This window comes from Maniola hyperantus, chromosome 1 (genome assembly GCF_902806685.2).
Source record: "Maniola hyperantus chromosome 1, iAphHyp1.2, whole genome shotgun sequence".
Classification (NCBI taxonomy): domain Eukaryota; kingdom Metazoa; phylum Arthropoda; class Insecta; order Lepidoptera; family Nymphalidae; genus Maniola; species Maniola hyperantus.
In genome coordinates this window covers 13,297,961-13,322,931 of record NC_048536.1, presented here as the reverse complement: position 1 = coordinate 13,322,931, position 24,971 = coordinate 13,297,961, and the positions used below count along the sequence as shown (strand labels likewise).

At 34.5% G+C, this 24,971-nt stretch overlaps 1 protein-coding gene across 2 annotated transcripts in view; it reads left to right on the top strand.

Moving 5' to 3' along the window:
- Positions 1 to 24,971, top strand: part of LOC117994791 (clavesin-1-like) — a 49,030-nt gene that overhangs the window by 19,054 nt on the left and 5,005 nt on the right. The window contains exons 1-3 of one of the 2 annotated variants that reach the window (XM_034982791.2): positions 4,677 to 4,821; positions 22,530 to 22,709; positions 24,443 to 24,537. In XM_034982791.2, the coding sequence (XP_034838682.2) occupies positions 4,677 to 4,821; positions 22,530 to 22,709; positions 24,443 to 24,537 (420 nt within the window). Of the gene's footprint in view, positions 1 to 4,676; positions 4,822 to 22,529; positions 22,710 to 24,442; positions 24,538 to 24,971 lie in introns of those variants that run through there. The other variant, XM_034982860.2, reaches the window with a different exon arrangement.

Genomic DNA, 24,971 nt, shown 5'->3' with positions numbered 1-24,971 from the left:
ATTAATAATTTAAAAAAACCGGCCAAGTGCGAGTCAGGCTCGCGCAATGAGGGCTCCGTACTACAGTCGTATTTTTTCAACATTTTGCACGATAATTCAAAAACTATGATGCATAAAAATAAATAAAAATCTGTTTTAGAATGTACAGATGAAGATCTTTCATATGATACCCCACTTGATATAGTCACTCACTTCGAAAGTTGAAAATATTAATTATTAGTTCATGACCACAATTTAATTTTTTTGTGTGATCTAACTCTAAATTCACAGTTTCCCGATTTTTCCCCAAATGTCAGCTATAAGATCTACCTACCTGCCAAATTTCATGATTCTAGGTCAACGGGAAGTACCCTGTAGGTTTCTTGACAGACAGACAGACAACAAAATGACCCTATAAGGGTTCCGTTTTCCTTTTGAGGTACGGAACCCTAATAATTGACTGTGAGTGATCACTGAACACAATAATTATTATTTCATTGCGTAGTTATGATGTTTGAGTTGGGAGAACAGCTATTGACGAGATAAAATTATAGATCAATAGGTTTTCAGAGTTCCGTAGTAAAATAAGGAATCCTTATAGTTTCGTCAAGACCGTTTGTCTGTCTGTATGTCAAAGCAGAAATGGGTAAAATTACTCGTGCGACGTGTCTCGTAGTGTTTCGCGACCATCGATGTGTATGTGTATCATTTATGATCGATGTCGCGACACGACTTCAGCAAGACCGTTAGGTACCTATAGGGTGAAGTAGTTGATTAACCTTCTAATACAAGCAGGTTTTCCCTATTCCTGCGTCATAGTAAAATTATTAATCACGGAGTAAACAAAAAGCCTATAATTAATTATCCGGTTAATCCCGTTAGAATAAAAATTCCTTACAACAATATCGAATCAAGGCCATCGTGTCTGGAGAGCTTCCTAGTCCTGAGTAGGTTGTTTATCCGGTGGCTTCATAGGAACAATGGCCTTACAACGAAGAAGGCTATTTAAATAAATTGAGGACTGTATGGATTTCAACTAACATGACCCCAGCGCTATATTCATTTATACCAAATTCCGAGATTTTTAATAGAACTGTTTCTTTTATCTATAAAATGGTGGCGTATATCCATCGCGTAGACTTATACATAGGGAAAAGTGAAGCTTATTTTTTTAATACTATATACAGGGAGGAATTAGAACGCTAGTAAAAATTTAGCGCTATTACTACCTTATACTTGTAGTTTTCAAACCCGCAATGTGTAGCGTGCAAAACTCTGGGCTAATGCTTAGCCTACGACGCGGGCATTGACCCCACGTCACTCATCTACGCAACGTTTGTTGATCTCTAGTATCAGTCAGATGTTTTATTTGCAAGATATTGCGAACTTTTAGAAAATATAGATGTTTTTCTAATATCTTATTAATAACCATCAGTACCTAGGCTATTTATTACCTGTCTTCACTTTTGCTAGCATTCTGCTTATATCCTGTAAAGGGATAAGCTCACTAAGAATACAATTCATATTAAGTAGGTAGGTAGTCGGTGGGCATTTTTACTTCACCGTAATCATTTTCGTAGAATCACCGTCATGCAATAGAATACAGCCTTTCCTACGCGGATTAAGAAGTTTCACTTCAGTAGAAATATTTAAATTTTAAACCAATGACTTTTTTTTTACTGTCGTGGTAGTAACTTGGTAGTAGCTGCAATATTAATTATGAATAATATACTGGTAGATGTGTTACGAATTACTTAAGTAAATTCTTTCCGATGGACTACTAATTGAAACCCATATGTTTAGGGGGACAAATTAAAATTTTATCCATACTAATATTATGAATGCGAAAGTGTGTCTGTCTGGATGTCTGTCCGTCTGTCTGTCTGCTAGCTTTTAATGGCCCAACCGTTTACCCGATTTTAATGAAATTTGTGTAGGTACAGGATAGCTTGCATCCCGGGGGGAGAACATAAGCTACTTTTGATCCCGGCAAGTCAAATACTTAGTTCCCACAGAATTTTAAAAACCTAAATACACGCGGATGAAGTCGCGGGCATCATCTAGTTTTTAGTTTCAGTAAATTATTAATTAGTCATCAGAATTAGAATTACACTAAACATCGACGTATAAAAATGATTGGTGTTGTGTTATTGCATTGTTAGGTAGGTACGATTGTGATGTAAGATCATGCATCAAAGTGATGTAATCTGGCCCTACAGCACCCGAGGTATACCAATTAGTTGCCGGGTCTTTCGACGAATTAATTGTATGGCGTCAGCAACTCGAGAATTACGGCTTCGCCACTTTTGCCTTTTTATATCAAGAACGCAATAGAATAACATAGGCGATATGAATAATAGGTACAGACCTACTCTACCTACAAAAAAGCAATCAACAAATCATCCATCCAAGTTCACAAAACAATACTGATTGATACTACTTACTTAAATTGTAAAATGTAATCCATGAACTTAATAAATATCATAACTAAATAAATAATCCTTTATTTGCAAGACCTTTGGGTACAAGAAAGATGGAATATGGTCTCCGAATATACAATATAGTGTAGTCAAAGACTATAGGTACATAACATACCTAAGCAGGTAATTAGTGCAAATGTTTTAAGAGATCAAAAATTTAAAAGAAAGTGATTAAATAAAATTATTATTAGCCTTATACCTTTAATAGTTATACAACTTGCAATCAATGAAAATGTCACCACAGATTAAAAGAATACAGCACAATTAAAATTAAAAACATGGCTATTCTCAGTTACCAACAATTATATTAAAAATGCGATAGATTGTCGGTCTGTCTAACTTTTTGGCTCATCTGTTGGATAGATCTTGAGGAATGCCGCAAAGATAGCTTAGCTTACCTACATTCTGGACCATTGAAACTTCCGGAAAATTAAAGAGGATTTTACCAGGATTTTTTGAAAAATCGGAAGAAGTCACGGCATTAGCTTATTTTTATATAGAACTAGCTGATGTCCGCGACTTCGTCCACGTGGTATTAGGTTTTTTAAAAATCCTGTGGGAACTCTGATTTTCCGGGATAAAAAGTAGCCTATAGCTATATATATATATATAGGTCTTTATCTATACCCATGCAAAAAATCACGTCAATCTGTTGCACCGTTGCGACGTGATTGAAGGACAAAGCAACAAACCAACAATCAACAAACCATCAATAAACAAACACACTTTCGCATTTATAATAAGGGTACTGATTCATAACCTACATACCTACATCCACATACCTACATCGCTAAACATCAATATTACTGGCCGGGTCCACAGCCTTATTAAGCTGCTTCTGCACACCTGCTTGGCACCTACCGTCTTATGCCTACCGGCTTATATCGTCCATTTTGCGGATAACCGATACAAGCAAAAAACAGCCGCAGTAGTTTTATTTACCTATATTTGTTTACTGTCTAGCTAGTTCTTCAATAAATAATAATTATTATTATCAGTTACTATTACAGAAAAGGAAGGTAATATTGCTATTAAGGGAGCGCCTGAAAACCAGTCCTTTTTCTTCATCGCAGTCAAGTATTTACTAAACTGGTTTGATATGGGCTGGTAAGTAGATAGGTAAATTATTTATTTTGTTTACAATAGTCTGTCTAGTTTGTATAGTCACACTATACCCTGAAATAAATTTTAAAGCATATAAGTAGCTACATTATTAGCAACTGAGCTAATTTCTAGCCCTGGATAATTTTAGATATAGTGATTGATCCGAGAATGCAGACGATGCAGGTTTCAAGATACACTCAAAATCCCAACGGTTAGCGTTTATGAAAGAACCTTTACTAGTATTTTTCGGGTCTTTTGATCTTTACCTCTCAGTGGAAAAACGGAGCGCATAGGATAACTTTGTTGTTTATCTGTCTGTCTGCTCGTCTGTCAAGGCCCTTTTACTCAGATACGACTTAAGATATCAAATGAAGAGTGAATATTGAATACTAAGTTCAATAACCTCCAAAATGCTGTACACATTTCAAGGTTCTAGTTTAAGTCAATATTATTACTATGTATTAAAAAGTTACAGCTATTCAAAATTCAAAGCATTTCATCCAAAAAGTCATCATCATCCAAACGACAAACGTAGCGAACTACAATCATAGAAGACGCGAAGGGAGATCCTGTCTATTGTGGCGTGGCAAAGTTAAGGGAAATATTTTGGAAATATGTGAAGAAATATTTGTATAAGGGTACATACATACAATACATATTATTATAATATTATGTACCCTGGTACGAAACCCTCCTGGTACGTGATACTTACTGACTATTTTAGGCTAGGTATCATTTCACTTTATGATTGATGTATTTAACAGCTATTTATGTATCATGTTTATTTTGACATAACAAAGTTATTAAAATTCGTTTTTTACCATCAGAATAAGTAAATTAATAAAATACTTACTTATAAAGGTACCTTATATGTATAAATGGGGAAACTGAATGACATATCAACGTGCAACTTATACAGCCGGATCTTGATAGAAACTCAAGAAACTTAAGAGGGTTTTTAGAAATTCAGCTATAATAGTAATTAACATCGTTAAGAAGGCGGTAGGATCACTAGGAAACTCATCAAAGGACACTGTCAAATGAATAGTAATTGGCCTCTCAACGAAATGGGGGAGAATGTTACAGATGAGTGCATGTGCGTATTTCACACTAATGTATATAGGCGGCCGGCTGATCGGCCGAGCGTGCAGTGCTATACTCGCGTTGGTCGCAGGCGTGCCCTTGTTGGTGAAACAGTGCGATCCGATTGTCCGTTTGTTTAGTAAAGTGACATCGCCTATACGCAAAATGGGAAAAGGTGAGTGGTTTTTCTTTTACGGACCAATTTTCAAACTTTAATTGTAGAAATTTTCATCGGCATAGATCTTGATTCGATTCGATTATTTTATCATCGATTTTTAAATTCAACTTTTATGTAGGTAACGGTAATCTGTTTCAACCGCCATTTAAAAAAATGTTAAATATTGTAAGTATTTGTAGAGTTTTTTTTGGAATAAAATCATCTTATAACATTACAATAATTTTCAATTCGACTTTTATAGGATCTTTTTTGCTGTAAAATCAAATAAAATTGCAAAACGGTGATAATATAATGTTTTGTATATTGAATATCTAGAACATCATTCTCTACCCACTTATTGCATTACTATTGATAAAAACAATGACTACGATAGTTACCTAATTATTTTAGTATCTATTTAGAATTAAAAACAATTCATTTACAGTTCTCAATGCCGTTATTAGTAGTGAGTATAAGTAGGTCAGGTCATCAGTTCAATTTTCTAATAGTTAATTGTGTCTAAGCATGTTTCGCTTTTTCTTTCATTGTTAATTTTTATTTGTCTTTATAAAATGTTTTATCAATAATTGTGAACTTAACTAGGCACTTACCTAATTTTTCATTTCAATTTCACAATTTTCAAAAATATTTTACTTACCTACCTATCTTACATTTTACACAAATACAGAAAACACGTCACTTAACCTATTCGCATAAGCAAATTTTTCAAGGTAGATTTCTGAGCCGGAAATGTTAATTTCTGCTCACAACAACGTGAATCAGAATATTTCCGTAGCACATAAAAGGTAAACAGAGTGGGAAGCTGCAGTAATAAAAAAATTCATCTACTCGATCGTCCGGATCGTGACGCGTTTGACTATAAAAATGTAGTAGGTAGGTACATACCTAACGACCTACCTACAAAAATCTTCTGTCTTCGGTCTGATGTCGCGTCGACACGACACCGTGCATAAGGTTAAGGTTAAGGAACTTAGATACAACTTTCTTGTTCTAGTATTATTTTTCTAGATTCACTATTTTTAATCAAACCACTTTTAGGCTGCCTTTCCACCGAGAGTTGTAGCTGAGCGGTAAATGAAGTTAAAGCAAAGCGAAGAAGCTACGTGTCTATTTCACTGTTGACACATCGGCTGTGTTCCATACTCCCCATAGCCACACCGCTTGCGCATCCTTAGCTCGCATCCTTTCAACTAGTAGGTACATCGGTGTTTTGAAAAAACTTCACTTCGTTGAACCCATTTTCAACAGAGCTAAGCTATGCTATACGGTCCTGTTGGTCGGTTTGACTCACATCCTTATAGCTTGGCAACGTATCACATCTCTGGTTGAAAAGGCTTGGATATACTTTAAGGCAGAACGTTACATTAAAGTCGCGCGTACGCGTGAACGATGGCTATTTAATACAAGGAAAATATGAAGCATGACACACTGCAGAACTCGACAGGGGTCCTACGATTCAGTTCCTTGTATTTCAACTTCTAGAGATCGATTGGATACGATTCCGTCGCGCGTTGTAATTTGCTGGCGTCTAATCTTGGAGGAAATGAGCCCATGCAATGAATATCAAGCGACGGAATACGACAGATGGTTGAAACTTTCATGATATTTTAGATTTTTCATTTTTTTAATTAAACCTGAGTCACAACATTACACAATAATAACGACGAGTAGGTATTTTAAATAAATAATTACCTACCGGTGTGTTTTTGAAAACGATTCGTAGAGGAAAATTTTCCTTAGGTCTTATTTTGTTTACAGAGGTTGATTTTTTCATTTTAACATCTTAGTAATTTCTTCGCTTCGCGTGTCGGTCCATAAACATAATAATTACCTATTACATCTACCTATGATCCCTCCATAATGCAGGTCAATAAACTCTAGTTGCTTTCTTGTGCTACGCGCTACGTCACTGACAGAATACCATGGATTGATAGGTATGGATGTTATTTTAAATTCCTATTTAAAGGTTTTTATTTGTGGTATAAATTGCTAATGCGCGTGGCCGCCATTTTAGTGACTTCAGCACTAGACTGAAGTTTCGAACTGGTGGTATATTTTTATTTTGGCTGACGTCAAAATGAGGTCATTTCGATGTTAATGAGACATGATTCCAGCGCAATAGCAATTTACGGGACTTATAGATTTTATTTTATTAAATTTCATCGTGGGTTTATAATTTTTCACCAGTAGGGTATCAGAACACTTGGCAAGTTCAAATGAGGGAAAATGATATTGTTGAAGGTGATGGTATTAGTAAGTTGGGACTTCCATCTGATCAATTTTGAGGAATTGCCAAGTCATGGTATGAATGGGCAGTGCGGAGTAGGTATGAGCTGACAGTAATTTGCTGTGACTCACGAAATAGATTGCGACAGGATAATTCATGAATAAGTAGTGTAATAAACCATCCGTCTGCGCGAGTTTTACTTCGACCACCCTTATAGTAGGTATATACCACTTAGTACATAGTAAATATAGGTATATCTACAATTTATTAAGTATGTGTTTAACTAATGCACACTTTAGTGAAGTTTTATTAAGCGCTTTATGATAAATACTAATATTATGCTAACTAGAATATGCCCGCCACTTCATGCGCGCCACACGCATCGCAGCACGCGGTGTTACCTGCATTTCCCGCAGGGCAATCGTGAAAACCTTTAAGAATCCCGTGGGAACTCTTTGATTTTCCGGGATATTAAGAAGCCTATGTCCTTCCCCGGGATGTAAGCTTACTTTGTACTAAATTTCATCAAAATCGATTAAACTGTTGGGCCGTGAAAAGCTAGTAGACAGACAGACAGACCGACAGATAGACATACAGACAGGCAGACACACTTTCGCATTTATAATATTAGTATGAATTACATAACAAAATAATCTATATTATTAATATACCTACTCTATATAAGTTGAATTTATTTTACACTCACTTCCTACATTTTTTAAATAAAATAATTTGAATAAAACATCTTAAGTATAGTATGTAGTTATAAACTAAGCCATAACTACAAATGTTGTTTAAACCCACATTTATTGTTTCAGTTTTCTTCAGTTAGTTAGGTACACAGATCACCCCCAGATTCGAAAATGTTTTTGGGCATCTGATATTTAAATTCTCTTTAAATTCAATGTTCTTAAAATACTGAATCACACTGAATTTGATTATCGTCGAAAAAGTTCTTACTAATAACTAACATAACATTGGACAATGCCAAATTCCGTGTACAAGGTACATTTTTCCTGTATGATAAAAGATCAAATCAAACCCTATATAATATGAATGTCAAATTAGGGTTGTCAACGTATACAGTAGGTATATACTGACGAAGAAATAATAGTATTTTATACTTACGCAATCTATAGGTGTTTGAGTTGGATGAATCGATTTTACAACGAATCTGATCATTATAAAAGAAGGGACGTTACTTTCCTGACAAAATTGGGCTCAAAGAAACAGAAATAAAACGATGCAATTTTTAAAACTAAATTCTTACGGAAATAATTTTCTGGTAAATTGACGAATATCTGGAATATTTTAATCTAAATATATAAAATGAAAAGCTGACTAACTGTGACTGACTGATCTATCAACTCACAGCTCAAACTACTGGACTGGTAGACATCCTCTATGAAAGGATTTTTGAAAATTCATACCCTAAGAGGGTAAAATAAAGGGTTTGAAATTTGTATAGACTACGCGGATGAAGTCGAGGGAAAAAGTATAAGTATATAGTTTGATTTGTTGGTTAGGTATGCAAATTCCAAAAATTAAATTAATACACGAGGCTTCATTTAATGACTGTAAGTAATTAAATAGATATATATTTAAGAAAAACGAAGAAGAAGAAGATGAATGTTGCAGAAGTATAGGGATGGTCTTCAATAATAGTCAGTTTCCAATTTCACTTCACTGTATTTTTAAGCATAGCTTGCGCCTTCGACTTAATTCTCACAATTGACCGCCATTTTTATTAAACCTACGCTTTTTATACTAATTTGACAGGACAGCAAAACTGACATATTTTAAAGGTTGGTATTATTTAACTTCCAGTATTTTACAAATTGCAAAGTGATTGAACTAAATGATACTTCCTGTGACGTCACAAATCATTAACGTAACAATTAAATCAGCTAGATGTTAAACATGACACAAAATATGTTGATTCAAATAGTTAACAATTAAATATGACTCATAGTCCATTCCCGCCAGATATAAATAACAATCAATCCATTGTATAAGTCTGGATGCCTCATGATGATGGCAGCCATGGAGATGTGGTTTTTGACATTCGGCCATCCTGGAAAGGCCGTGTCTCACGGCACTCAGATAACATCCCCGCTTTCGCACCATCAGTCACCTGACAAAAGAGAAATACCGAACAGTATTCACTTGATTGATACTTAATTTTATTACAAATATGTACCTACATATTAATAGCATATACCATATAAAATATTCAGTTGATTTATTAAGTTATCAACTACTTCTAATCAAAATTGTTATTAATGTTCCTCTTTTAATCATTACTTTAAATGTTTTGCTATATTATTTAGGTAATACATAATGGTAACATTTGATTACCAGTAGGTGGGTGTTTGAAATTGATGAAATGTAAACGATTTCGTTGTATCTGCAATACAAAATTGTAGGTAGGTACTTGTCTATCCAGATAAGTTTATAACAGCTGACGTCATGACTCATGAGACCATTTTATTAAGGTGGCGCAGTACGCTCGACCTAACCTGTATGCTTTTCACTTGACATTGTATGAGAAAGGTGAGAAGCACGATGATTTTTACTGAAATCAAGGGTATAGGAAAAGTATTTTGAGAAAACAAAAATACTAAATGTATGTTCGCAAAATAGAATATTTCAACTAATGAATAAATAAACTATGTCTAGTGTTAATTTGCTTTAGAATTTTCATACCCCAATTATTTATTTACGCCCAAAGTTGTCATAAATTTAGTGTTAAAATAGGAATCTTTTGAGGCTCGTAACTTTCAAATCAATATTTTTTTAATGTTTAATATATCAATAAACCTAGATAATGGCAAGACAAACCGATGTAATACTTAGTTTTGAGCATATCATATCAAATAATGTAGTAATTACCCTCCTACGTTTGTATGAAGAAAGCACTGAACTGAGCCCACTTAAGAAGTTAAAATTGGTTTAGATATCTACTGCACAAGAAAAGCTAGGTTTGACATTGTAGCATATCACGAGTTATTTTTCAAGGTCGTTATTATATTATTATCAAGTTAATAACTCGGTAAGTAACTGACGTTCGACGTTCCTAGAGTTCTGCATTAGGAAGAACTTTACATGGGCATGACACCTATAAACTTAAGAAAAACAGTATGCATACTTAGACGAGATTTCATTTCTATCCCTTTTAAATCTGCAGGGGACGATTATTGAATTTTATATTCTTATGGTCTTGTTTTAGCAGAGTTTACTGTAGGTACTTTTAATTCATCTCGAACAATTTATCATGGGAAGGTCAAATAGATTCCATATCCAAGTCATTGTGTTGGAGAGAATAGAGATCACACGGAGACTATGTTGGAGTGATTCACACACACACACACACGTACACACAGAGGCACACACACCATTTGGGTAGGCGACACATATGTATGTCACTCAGATGTTTCGTTATGGAAGTCATACAGATTATCCGTTAGGAATGTCACTCAGATGTTTCGTTACGGATGTCACACAGACGTTCCGTTAAGAAAGTCACGCAGTCTTTCAGATAGGGAAGTCACTCTGATTTATCGTTAAGGAAGTCACACAGTCGTCCCGTTAGGGAAGTCACTCAGACATTACATGTTTGATGATAATTAGCATCTGCTGATTTAGCGATATATTACCTTTCGATTCAAAATTAATAACTGTTAGTTTTAAGTAGGTACATCGATATTATTTAGCTCATAATATGTATATTTCAACGTTGCCAGTGCGGCTCCCTCCGGTGCAAGGTCGCCACTCCAGCACCCCAGGACACCCCCACGTCTATCGATTGATGATGATGATGATGATGTCGAAGATGTATATTTTGTCATCTGTGTATTTTTATTATAATGAATTTTATTTAATCTATTGATGACATTTAAATTGTGTCTTGAACTAAGCCCTGCCCGCTTTATTTTGCACATCAGTCTTTTTTTCAACTACATATTTCGTTGTCAGTTTAGTAATTTTATGCTTCGAAGTCATGACGACCGTGCTCGAAAAATAATAGTTCACGATCGTAATCACCTATAATTGGTTGATGCTCACCATCACTCATCAGCTATCATGCATTGTTGCAACAAGAATACCTAAAAATCGGCCTATCACAATAATTGAGATTGTAATAATATTTGATACAGTTTATCCGCAACTGACCCACTGCTGTCATTGTAACATTATTGTCTTCCTGCAATTCGTAAACCTATCTTACTATTACTTATTAACTTGTAAGCATAATCCTATTACCTACTGAATTTCATCTGTACTAGCCAATGGTTAACCTGTACGCTATCTATCTTTTAGTTACGATAGTCTCTTTTATATAAATACCTAGTTTTATTGTGTATGAATTTTGTTTTAACTTATTTATTTTTTATTAAAGTTATAGAATGTACACTGTACAGGGCATTATTTTTGTTAAATTCAATGCCACAAAACCTGGTAACCTACATAATATTTGAGATAGTGGGTAGGTAAGAAAAATGTGCAGCTCAACTTGTAACATCGTGGTATTGCTGTTAGTGAAACCGGTAGTAGTGATCCGTAGGTAATTATTACACACTATATAGATTGCTCTTTTTTTTTTTAAGTTTACGTTTGTAATTTATGTCGAGAATTTTTCGTAAGATTGATTTTTAACGTAGGAACAATAAATTCGAGTCGTCATTGTTGTTGGTTAGTCAAATAAACAAAATATAAATTAAAAAAAATAGTTGCTGAGTTTTTGTCGGCTATTCTCAGGTCTGGGCGCGTTTAGAACCCTCATAGCTTTAGTTTCAAGTTTAAGTAATTAATGATCACCATTACATTATTGTTTTACAAATTCAACAATTAACGATCAAAAAGTGTACAATGTTACCCAATTTGAATAAATGTTTTGACTTTGAAATAGTGTATCTATGACTACTTATCTAAAAAGAATTCAGTACCTACACACAGTTCCTAGCAAAAATTAAATTTCCAACATTAATCTGGCTCTATTTTCTGGTCTTCAAGGTGTTTAATTAATTTTATAAATTTTGTTACATTAAGATTAGTTGGCTAGACGTATTGTAGTTTTCTTAGTTTTATTGGGTTTCTCACACAGTTTTTAACTTGGATAAGTCACACAGACATTATATTGGAAAGTCATTAGAATAGAATAGAATAGAATGTTTTTTTTATTCATGTAAACTTTTTAAAAGTGCTTATGAATAGTCAGGTAGTTATAATTTACCAGTAGGTAAGCATGAATAGGTCACACAGTCACTAAAGTTGGGTAAGGATTAAATAATTCAAATGTCCTCGTATTTAAAGTCTCGTGGTGAACTGATTGCGGCCGATCCGAACAAATCAGACCAACAACTTGGAAACCAAGATTAATATTTATATGTATGAGCCTTTAGTTTTGAAACCGGAACAGAATCTACTTACTACATCACCTACGTTTATAAAGTAGCATACATACTTCAATGCAGATAAACTCTCCAGAGATGGAATAGCATAAGTTATTTTAGTTACGAATAAGAACATTAAATATTGTATTAATCAGCACACAGAGCCACCCTATGAGGCGGTAGTCATGGGACTCATGGACCTATGCGGTGGTCAGATTTTGTGATTCGATTTATTCCTCAGGATTTGCGGTGACTGGAGTACTTAGTAACGTGTACAAAGGTTATTTAATTTTATCGGCTGCCTAGTGATAATGATAATCAGACCTACATCGGAGAGATCACAAAAAGTATACACCTATTTTTTTGTAATTACACACACATGCACATTATTTTACACAAATTATTACATAAAGTGATTATATTATGTGAGTGCACCTAAAGCCTCTCCTCATGATGAAATCTTTAGATACTTATGGTATTTTTAACTCATTTTACAAAAATTAACTTCCGGGATCAATGTAGGTAGGCAAAGATTCTATCTGCACTAATGTAATATTATGAGAGTAATTTGCATATTATGCTTAGAAAATTTGTTGGTTAGATGTAATACGACTCACCGAGTGTAGGTATGCTCGACTTGTTGCTATGGCGACACAGGAGTCGGTGCCCTTGCGTCCCGCACGGCGCGGCGTGGCTCGTTGCGCCCCGATCACCCGATGCCGGATTTGTTGACATCAGCAACCCCGTGGCTCGTGATTGATCCGTCATCGTCAGTAGATTACAGCAGCGCTTCTTGTTCACGCGTGGCAAAGACGTAGTTGAACTTTAATCCCCTTTTCTACATCTTGAAGCCCGCGCTGAAGTAGTAGATTCTTCCACAATTTTCCGATGACGATAAGTAGGTACTCTCAATAAAGTAAGTAGGGCGTCTGGTATTGGTATTGTAGACCGCAATTTTGCACGTAGATATTTCAACTTCAAGTCCTCTGATGTTATAATACACAGAAAAGTCCTCTGGTCGCATCTTGAAGATGAGTTTGCGTCGATATAGGCCCGCGGCGTAATTTTCTAAGCAGAGGCGTGGTGTTTTCAGAAGAGAAAAAAAAAATCTTTGACATTCTTCAATGTTCTGCTCTCTTCTCTTCTTAGTATCCCACTTCTGAAATGTTGCAGAAGTATAGGGATGGTCTTCAATAATAGTCAGTTTCCAATTTCACTTCACTGTATTTTTAAGCATAGCTTGCGCCTTCGACTTAATTCTCACAATTGACCGCCATTTTTATTAAACCTACGCTTTTTATACTAATTTGACAGGACAGCAAAACTGACATATTTTAAAGGTTGGTATTATTTAACTTCCAGTATTTTACAAATTGCAAAGTGATTGAACTAAATGATACTTCCTGTGACGTCACAAATCATTAACGTAACAATTAAATCAGCTAGATGTTAAACATGACACAAAATATGTTGATTCAAATAGTTAACAATTAAATATGACTCATAGTCCATTCCCGCCAGATATAAATAACAATCAATCCATTGTATAAGTCTGGATGCCTCATGATGATGGCAGCCATGGAGATGTGGTTTTTGACATTTTCTATTAGTTCTAGTTACTATATTTTTAATGTACGTACTATATACTATGTACTTAATGTATTTATAACTTATTCTGAAAAATACTCCATGCAATCTGCCGAAAAAATGTCGGCAACCTTAGGTCAAATATAAACCGGTAATTATCTGAATTCCAACGACGTCAATGCCATCAATATTTTTTACCTGTTAGATATAGTATAAACATCATCTGTTGATGAGAAAATAATGGTGTTTTTATTAACTGATAAAGTAACTTAGATTCAAATTATTTTTAATATAATATGTAGGTACTTAAAATGCCGTCTGCGTCATCGCGTATTTTCACAATCACATTATTATTTTTTCACCTTACCCTTTAATTGTACATCTTACACCTTTAAGATCAAGGTAAAAAAGTAACAATAGGTAGGTACAATCAATCGTAAATTGTTTTGAAACTGATTCATTTTACCAGAACATACCTTATTATTGAATGCCGTTGGGTTGAATTTCACATAAAATTTCACACTGTATGAAGCATAATGATAAGGTAGGTAGGTAGGTAGGTGTACCTACCTTACATTAACTCTTAAACCAGCTCGATATGGGCTAAATCATTAAATATCGTACCGTAGCTATACCATGATTACATACTAAGAATGCTGGTTGCACTTCCGCACTGAATAATCCAGTCAATCAAGGAAGCAAATAAACTTAAGAATTTTTACAGGCCCCCCTGTACCTATAGGTACCTACATGAAGCCGGGGCGCGAAAGTGAATGTAAAGAAATAAAAATCTAAGAGACCTTTACCTGCCAAAACCCTTCTCTCTGAAAGGAGACCCGTGCTCTGTAGTGAGCCGGCTATGATCCGGTTGATCATGATGATGATAAGAGAAATTAAATTGTGGTTATGAACTAAAAATTTAATACTATTTTAAATTTTCGAAGTAAGATAACTATATCAAGTGGGGTATCATATGAAATCTGAGGATGCAAGGTACCTATATATTATTTCCGTGGTAGGTGGTCTAGTAAATAAATGCGATGAATTATTGAATAAACTCGCGCTCGGTTCCGTACCTTCGTACCTACAAGACAAGTATTTTTTTTTAATATTCATGGCGGTCATTTTGGCATTTTTATGATTTGTTGTTTAGCAATAGAAATAAATACACATTCTGTAAAAATTTCAACTCTCTATCTATTAGGTACGGTTCACGAGATACAGCCCGCTGACAGACAGACGGACGGATGGATGGACAACGTATAAGTATATAGATCGTAAAACTGTGGTAATAGGGTTCCGCTGGCACCCTTCGGGTACGGAACCCTGAAACTGAAAACAAATCGGCCATTTCCTTTACATTTTAAACTTTATGGTTGGTTTGTTTGTGCAAGGCCATTGATAGATTGATAGAGGAAGAGATATCATAAATTGGATTTATATTTTTAGGTATCTACCTACCTCAGTTTAATAATAGTATTGTATCTTTCATTATCATTAGTCATATTATCTTTACTCATAATAATATAAAGAGGAAAGTTTGGTTGATTGTTTGTACCTAATCGATAAACTATTGAACAAATTTTAATAATTCTTTTACCATTGGAAATATGGAAATAATATAGGTACTTACCTACTTTATCCAGAAGTAATTTCTAAGGTTATTTATTATGACGAGTAGGTGTACTAAAATTTACCCGAGCGAAGCCGGGCGGATTAGCTAGTTACAATCACATTTTTTTAAATTACTGATAAAAAAAGAAACTTTCCTAAAAATATGATGAATATCAGCAGGGTAGGGTCCAACTTGACGGCAGGACCGGGTGCCAGGGCTCCAAATATTGGTGTGAATTGCGATATGCATAGTCTACTAATAGATTCTATTGCTGCATAAGTACTTAGTTATAGTTGTAACTAAAATGATAGTAGGTAGGTATGAACTAATTTTATTATTGTTCCTCGATCATCATAACATTTTATATCAGCTTCTTTGATAATAAATTAATCGACAAGTGGCTTTCAAAGGCAGATGTTTGTTGTGCGTTGTACCTACTATGGAATTTTCTGCATTTTTTTGCAGAAATCTAGATTAGTAACTTCCTAAATAGGGATAGGTATACATCCGTCCGTTAATATAATTATTTATATTGTATCATATTAGATATCGTAAATAAATGCAGGTACCTATTATAAAATAATGTACACAGTTGTAGGTAGATTCTAAATATTGACTTGACAGTGTTAATTTATCTGTATTTTGTGAGTGTAGGAATGGATTGATGTGAAGGTAGGCGATAGAACGAATGTTGCCTGCATTCGCTTCGTTTATTTTGAGTTATAATAGTTAGTCTTACGACACACCGATTTATTCCTATACCAACATCGAAAGTGGTAACAGTGATTAATAAAACTATAAGAAATTCATCGTTATTCTTTCTGAAGATAGAATCCTACCTTAATATTCAAGATTCATCCTCGGCTTTCTATTATCAGAAGTGGTACGAAGCGATCAAAATGCTCACAATAATTCGGAAACAAAGACGACGACACGAAGAAACGACGATTGACTCAACTTGTAGTGAACCGCTGCTGCTACATCAGAAAAATAATTGAGTGACGGTGTATCTGCGACCGGACGAGTTGAAACTTGTACTGAAGGAAGGCGAAATAATGATACGATCAAGAAGTTCTGCGACCGGACGAGTTGAAACTTGTACAAAGGCGAAAGAAGAGATATAGTACGATCAAAAGGTTCTGCGACTGGACGAGATATGCCCTAACTACCTTCGGCAAAGGCGAGTAATGGCGCGGCGGGCGCTAAACCGGCACCGGCACCGCCACCGCCGCGCCGCGCGTCGCGACCGTGCTGCGCCGCCGCAACCGCGCTGCGCCGCCGCGATTGTGCGGCGACTATAGATGCGGCACCATGCGGCCGCCGCCGTTTGAGCTGGCGAGGGTCCAGTTGCAGAGCATCAAGTAGCTACAGGTATCGCGCGAAGATACATCAGGTCGGTAATAAAGCATTTTTTTTGAGTAAGTTATAGGGACTGCGCAATTATTGCAATCTTTTATAAAGCCTGGTTAAATCATTCATGTAAATATAGGTAAATGATTAATAATTATGCAATTGACTTGGGATATCAAAGAAAAACGACAGCCCATGAAGCTCATTATTATTGCATACTGGTAGGAAACTAATAGATAATACAAAAGAATAAGAGTATCAGGATTCAGGATACATATTATACGTTATTACCAAGAATGGCAGGTAGGCACCTACTTTAACGTTAAAAGTCCGATATCAATATTTTCGTACTTAATCGAAAACTTTTAATCGATTTTGTTTCATCTTATTTCGAAATATTAGCTATTATGAGTAGGTACAAGCTAAAAAAGGGAAATCGGTCCGCTATATTGTGTCGTTGTAGCAAACATTATGATCACATTAGGAAGGGTAAAAAAAAAAAAAAAAAACAAAGTACCTAGTTACCAACATACATATAAATATTTATACGAGAATTATAATTGATCTCAAATGAAAATGAATACGAATTGGGCTCAATTTTCGGGATTGCAATTTGTTTGCTATCTACTTACTTTTGGATAGATGCAAAGTCAAGGTCAAAGTGTTTGTGTTTACTTAGTCTAATTAAATTATGCGTGAAGACTAATAGGTTGCTTTAAGTTTTTATATAGCCTTAAATAATGTCGGTTCGTATACAATATTAATTGAATAAGAACGAAGAAAAAAAAAAAAAAAAAAAAAAAAGGGTTTCGTTTGCAAAATAGGTACTTATTCCTTGCTAATCACGAAACTATGTTGTTAATCGATGCGTTGGGTGCATTTCACCCACTTATTATTTACTTACGCCATTCGGCCGTAGTTTGTGGTCTATAGTCACCATTTAACCCAATGTTGGTATGTAATTTAACCTGTAATCTAACCATAAACCAAAACAGAAATAAAATAATCTTTATTATTTTTAGTAAGAATTTGTTGTAAGTAGTGAATTTTCTGCTAGTGACATTGTCGATGTGTTACTTTTAGACACAAATTTTGTAAGAATAAAATCGATAAAAGAATGGCTTGAAAAAAAAAATGAATAGTAATACTTTAGTTAGAATGCGTATTCCTCTGATTTACAAAGGAATCTTATACCTACATTTCAACACTTAACAATAAATAGATAATCATTATTGAGGGATTATTTGGCCCTGCTCAGTAGTAGGCTGGTAATGGATTGATCATGATGATGATGATGATGATGATGATGATGATGATGATGATGATGATGATGAGATAATTGATAAAGAAGTTTAAATAAATAAATAAAAATGCAAATAACCTCAGAATATTACAAACAAGCTGTAGTCAATTATCGGGTCTAGTGTTTAATTAATCTGGGCAGCGCCTCTTTGCACATTACTAATCGTCTAAATCGTCAAAAAAAAAAAAGGGGTTTGCACTCTTTACGAGGCGTGGCTGACGTGGTCATTCCGATTTAAACTACATAGGTACTTACTTACTCGTACCTTCTCTTTATGCATTGATTGAGTTGAAGCAAATATTACCGCATAGGTACGTGGTTGACTATCCGCATGTGCACGTATCCTATATTTCAATTCCATAATGGTAGGTAACATTTTACAGAACTACCTGATTTAATTATTACATCAACTCTGATAAGTCATTTAATAGTTTGTCATGCAATTAAATGCCTGTAATACCTACTCTTCAATATTGATGTAGGTAGTTTTAATAGCGGAAATGTTAGATCGTACCTATGTCAGATAAAGGCTTATAGGTTATTAGTGGAATGATTTACTTAAATAAAATGAAATGTAAATAGCCAAGAGTATTGTATATAGAAGGGTATACTATCGGAACAGTAGTAGTAAAGTAGTAAAAGTAAAAAAAAAAAAAAAAAAAAAAGGCGGTTTGTGAACATTGAATATGTCTGGAATTAAAGATTATGATGAGGGTCAAACTCGAACAAACTTTTATATTAGGTATACTTACGAGTAATTATTAAAAGAAACCAGTTGCAATTAAATATCGAGAAGTGTCGTTTCTTGGATACCGACACTAACTTTTGGGTTTGAAACTTCCACTAAATGGGGGCAGGTTACTTGAAACAATTTATTGAGGACTTTTCTGCAATAGCTAGGCTATTGTCTGGTGCTTGGTTACGGTAAAATGTCAGCTATTGGTGACTATCACAATCACCTCAGATCGGCCGATACTCGCACCCTATTGGCTACAATGCATTGTTGCAACAAGAATGACATGAATTCGGCCAATCGCAACAATTGCGATTGTAATGGTGATTGATACACGTTTTCGGACGATTCTACAAACAACAAGAGGGTGGCATTATTTAAATATTAAAAGAAAAAAAAACCCGACGCTGTTTTTTGTATAATATTATCCGGGGGTTTTCATAGTGGATTTTCCAAAATTAGTCTCCTGATTCATATTTGGAACAAATTCCATAATTTAATATAGAATAGTCATTACAAATGAAAAATGGATTGAAAACTCTTGATGTGGTGTGGTTGCTTGCTAAAAGTCGATTTAGAATTATTAACGAACTCATCTTTTGATCAATAAAAATAATCTCTGAATTCAACGTCTACTGCTGATCCCAACATTTGACACATCTGTTCTGTGCCCGAAGGCTCTCAATACAGGAAATAGTCAATATAAATAGAATTTAGTCCTAAAAAAAAAAACCGGTTATACCGAAATGAGATCTTTATAAAAGTTTGAAGATTGAAAGAGAAAATTTTGCCGAATAACACAACGGATTCTCTTAGAGAAACTACCTAGCATTATAGATAAATTATTAGTACGATATCTCTAGTATTTATGGCTCTAATATTGCTAAGGTCCAATTTCACAAACGGTGGCTTTGTCCGAGAATAACTATGCCAAGAATAAAATTAACCGCTACATTTGCTGTTGGATGACTTATAATGCGTTTCACCAATTTATACCTACCTATCTTAAATTAGTTATTCTTTGAAATAGAGTTTTGTTAGCTGTCCATGGCATGATTGAAATGAAATAAAATGAAATGATTTATTTTTCCAAATGTGAGTAACGAATTAATGATGGTACACTCATGGATGGTACCACTCTTTCACATTTTGCCATTTATGTACGGCGTGCAAAATATGTAGTTAGAACGATTGAATAAGTCAAATAATTAGTAAATATCAAAAACTGAGATTACTCCGATTCTCCGATTTATACCTACATTAGTTTGAAGTATAAATAGGTATTTGTCAATGTCGATTGACATTGATCGTCTTATAGCTTGTCTTGCGTTACCATGATGACGTTTTTGATGTCATTTTGATTTTGACCAATATTAATAAGCATAAGCCAGATATCCATCAGATATCCCTTTTCATTATTCTTAGGTATTTAGTGAGAAAAAAAGTTGGTTATTTGAGAGTAACTTACGACTTTATCCTGGGTATAAATAAAATTGATTTCATGATGAGGAAATGGGCTACTTTTGAGCAGAGTAAAATATTCAAACAATTGGCATGTTGATCATGGATCACAATCTTGAGTAATCAGAGTGATTCTTAGATGATGAGACAGGCTCGATGAAAGATTGAACTGATTTGTAAGCTTATTAAGACTATGATTATTTTCATGTAAGTAAGATTATGATACTATAATATTATGATGTTTGAATAATTTTTTTGTAATAGTATTTGATGTTATATAAGATAAATGATTACTTTGATTTCATTACTACAAATATGATACTACATTATTATTATGATGTTTTGATATTTTGTGTAATAGTACTTGACTTGTTGAGTACTTACTTTAATTTTAGTACTACGATTATGATACTATATAATGATGTTTAGATATTGTTGTGTAATAGTATTTGATGAGTGGATAAACAATTAGTTTGATTTTAGTACTACGATTATCATACTTTGTTATGATGTTTTGATATTTATATGTGGTGATATTTGAAGTTATATGATTGAATGATTACATACTTTGATTTCAGTTTTACAATTATGATACTTAAGTGTTTTGATATTTTTGTGTCTTGTTTTTAATGAATGGTATTTGATCTGATACTCATGATAAAACGTGTGATGCTATTATTGTTTTTTTTGATGTGTTAACAACAGTCGTTACAATATCTGGAAGTCGTACACGGTCGTGAAGTCTTGAAGCACGATGAGCTCTTGACTTGACGGCGAGGGGTCCGGTGCAGATGGGTAGTGGAGTCGCGTTACATCTGGAAGTCGTACACGGCCGTGAAGTCTGGTAGCACGATGAGTTCTTGACTTGACGGTGAGGGGTCCGGTGCAGATGAGTAGTGGAGTCGTTACATCTGGAAGTCGTACACGGCCGTGAAGTCTGATAGCACGATGAATTCTTGACTTGACGGTGAGGGGTCCGGTGCAGATGAGTAGTGGAGTCGTTACATCTGGAAGTCGTACACGGCCGTGATGTCTGGTAGCACGATGAGTTCTTGACTTAACGGTGAGGGGTCCGATGCAGATGCGATTAATTGGATTGGAAAGCGAGGGTGGCCCAAAGTGGGTAAAGTCCTCGATGCAATCCAGATTATTTTTCAGAAGCTGTACACGAATTTACTTTAATTTTATTTATTTATTTTTGTGGAAACAAACAGTTATAGTACATGTATAGTTAGTACATAAGATATAAAACACGTAAACCTAAATATTCCAATGAAAAAATTAATACTTATTACAAAATTATGTCTACTACTAAATTTGGATGTATTTGGATTATAATGTACATATTGCTGAAATTTTGTGATATTGTTAGGAATAGGTAATATTATGAAAATAGGTAAAAACTGTTTTGTATAATAAGTTTGAGGACAAACTTAATGTAGTCAGAATGGCCGAATATTAGATATCGTAAATAAATGCAGGTACCTATTATAAAATAATGTACACAGTTGTAGGTAGATTCTAAATATTGACTTGACAGTGTTAATTTATCTGTATTTTGTGAGTGTAGGAATGGATTGATGTGAAGGTAGGCGATAGAACGAATGTTGCCTGCATTCGCTTCGTTTATTTTGAGTTATAATAGTTAGTCTTACGACACACCGATTTATTCCTATACCAACATCGAAAGTGGTAACAGTGATTAATAAAACTATAAGAAATTCATCGTTATTCTTTCTGAAGATAGAATCCTACCTTAATATTCAAGATTCATCCTCGGCTTTCTATTAATCATGATCATGAATCTATCGTTTGTTTGTTTTTGATAAATAAACTTCAGAAAAGAGAGGACGCTTTCTAAAATACAATGAAAAGACATGCACAAATTAAAGACGCCTTGTCTCTATTGAGTAAATTATAGGCCACCAGGGGATTATTTTTGGGTCATTTTTAACCGACTTCCAAAAGGAGGAGGTTCTCAATTTGGTGCGTATTTTTTGGACACCGATTTAAAAAAATCTTTTGTTTTATTTCAGTATCACAACACATGCTATCAGACGTGACCACGCTCCCCAGCGTGCAGCTTGGCGACTTCCTGTTGCAATTCGAGCTCGAGGAGCCCAGGGAATCTGTCCGGGAGATTGCCAGGCGAGAGTTGCGAGAGACGCCAGAAATTGTCAAACCCGCTGTAGAGGAACTGAGAAGCTTACTAGAAGGTATACCTACCTACTTTATTTTTAACTAGCTTGTTCCCGCGACTACGCAAATTTCAATTCCCTGTTTTACGCCTTTAGGGATTGATTTTTTAAAAATCCTTAGCGGTCTGCGTCATAATAGCTATCTGCATGCCAAATTTCAGCCCGATCCATCAGGTAGTCATAGCTGTGCGTTCATAGATCAGTCAGTCAGTAAGTCAGTCACCTTTTCCTTTTATATATATATATATATATATATATATATATATATAATATAGATGTATAGATGTATATATATATGTAGATGTAGATGTTATATATATAGATGTAAAATACCACAAGCGAAGTCCACAATAAAAGCAGAAGTCAGGTATTCAAAACTTGCAGAAATTGACTTCTTGATGCGAGTGTTTACAAAGTGCAAGTGATTCGCTAGTAGAGCTGGTAGAGCTGACTTCTGCAAATTTTATTGCTAGTGGACGGTTCGCTGTAAAAAACTCGATTTTGCAATAGCAAAATCTAGTTTTTCTTGCACGTTGTTATACCTACTTACGTAGTTTTGGGTTGTTATGAAGTAGGTATATTTTTCTCGTTCTCAAGTTACGTAATAAGAAACCATGTAGCTAGGTACCTACTAGTACTGATGACTGATGGGCGATAGCGCCTGATATAAAATTATTTGAAAATATTAATTCTTGTAGGTGATATCCATATTTCTGCCGTCCTATATCTTAAAAAGCCGTAAACTTCAAAAACAGTTTTGAGCTATCGCCTAAAAAGGTGGGCCCAAGGGACCCAAGGTTTTTAGTCAGTTTAGTTTAGTCCTAGGTACCTACGTAGCCATCTTTTTAGAAACAACAGTTTGTTTAACGATAAAAAAGAGAGTAAAAATATGGGATTAGACAGTCTAATGCCATATTTTTTTGGAGAAAAACTCTTTTTACAGTAAACTGAAAAAAAAAAAGTAAACTGCTTCTGAGATATAGACGGCAGACTATGTAAAATGTACCTAACTGAATTGTTAATTTAGTGAAACCAAGTGTCTAGGGTAGAGTAGGTATACAACACAGTAAGGGAACAAAAAAATGTAAAAACTAAAGAGTAAGATTTGCATATTTTTTTATAATTAACGAATATACAGTAATCCTAATATACACACTTATCCAGGCAACTTTAAATAAAATAGTGTACTACCTACACTATTTTATTTAAAGTTGCCTGGATAAGTGTGTATATTATAGTATTATTGTATTGTATTATTATATTACTTAGTATGTAAATAAAATAGTGTAGGTAGTACACTATTTTATTTAAAGTTGCCTCGATAATTGTGTGTTAGGTTAATACTTTGGTGTATTAGGCTACTCGCTACTACTACTATCAGGCCTACTACTACTACTACTTCGAAATTTGAATTAAATATAGTAATATGCAAATATAGCACGAAACACAAATTGATAATAAGTATGACTGATGACAGGTGAGGCCTGAGAAGGTACCTACTAAGTAGGTATAATTACTCATCGAAAATGATTTCTTTGTTGTCCTTAAGTTGAAAAATACCTCAATGATGATATATTTACATGCTTTTAAAATTGCTGCTTGAATTCATATTTGGTGATTTGAGCAAATAAATATTATTGGTTTACGCTCTTCACGTACTTACCTACGGAATTATAAATGAAAACAAAGAATATGTACCTAATGTATTCAAAGATATCCTACCTATCTATACGGATGTTTTTTTGTTCCAGCGGACAAAGATTTAGTCGTGCCATTAGAGAGAGATGCTTGGCTTATAAGATTTCTACGTCCATGCAAATTTTACCCGCAAAGCGCCTACGATTTGGTAAGGAAACTTGGTGTTTTTGTATACTTATTCATAAAATTATAAATTAACCCCAGACATCATGTATTCTTAGCCCAGACGCAAAATGGGGCGTGAATGTGTGCGCATGACTCTCTAAATATCCTTACAATCAGTACCCTTATCATAAATGCGAAAGTGTGTTTGTCTGTTGGTTTGTTGGTTTGTCATTCAATCACGTTGCAACGGTGCGACGGATTGACGTGATTTTTTGCTTGGGTATAGTTTAAGACCTGGAGAGTGACAGGCTACTTTTTACGCACAATAGTAACATTATTTCTGTTTCTGTGACTGCTAATTTTCAACAACGACAGACAGACAGATGGACCGGATGAAACTATAAAGGGTCCCTTGTTTTCTACAAAACCCTAAAAATCACTACCCACATTATAAATGCGAAAGTGTGTTTGTTTGTT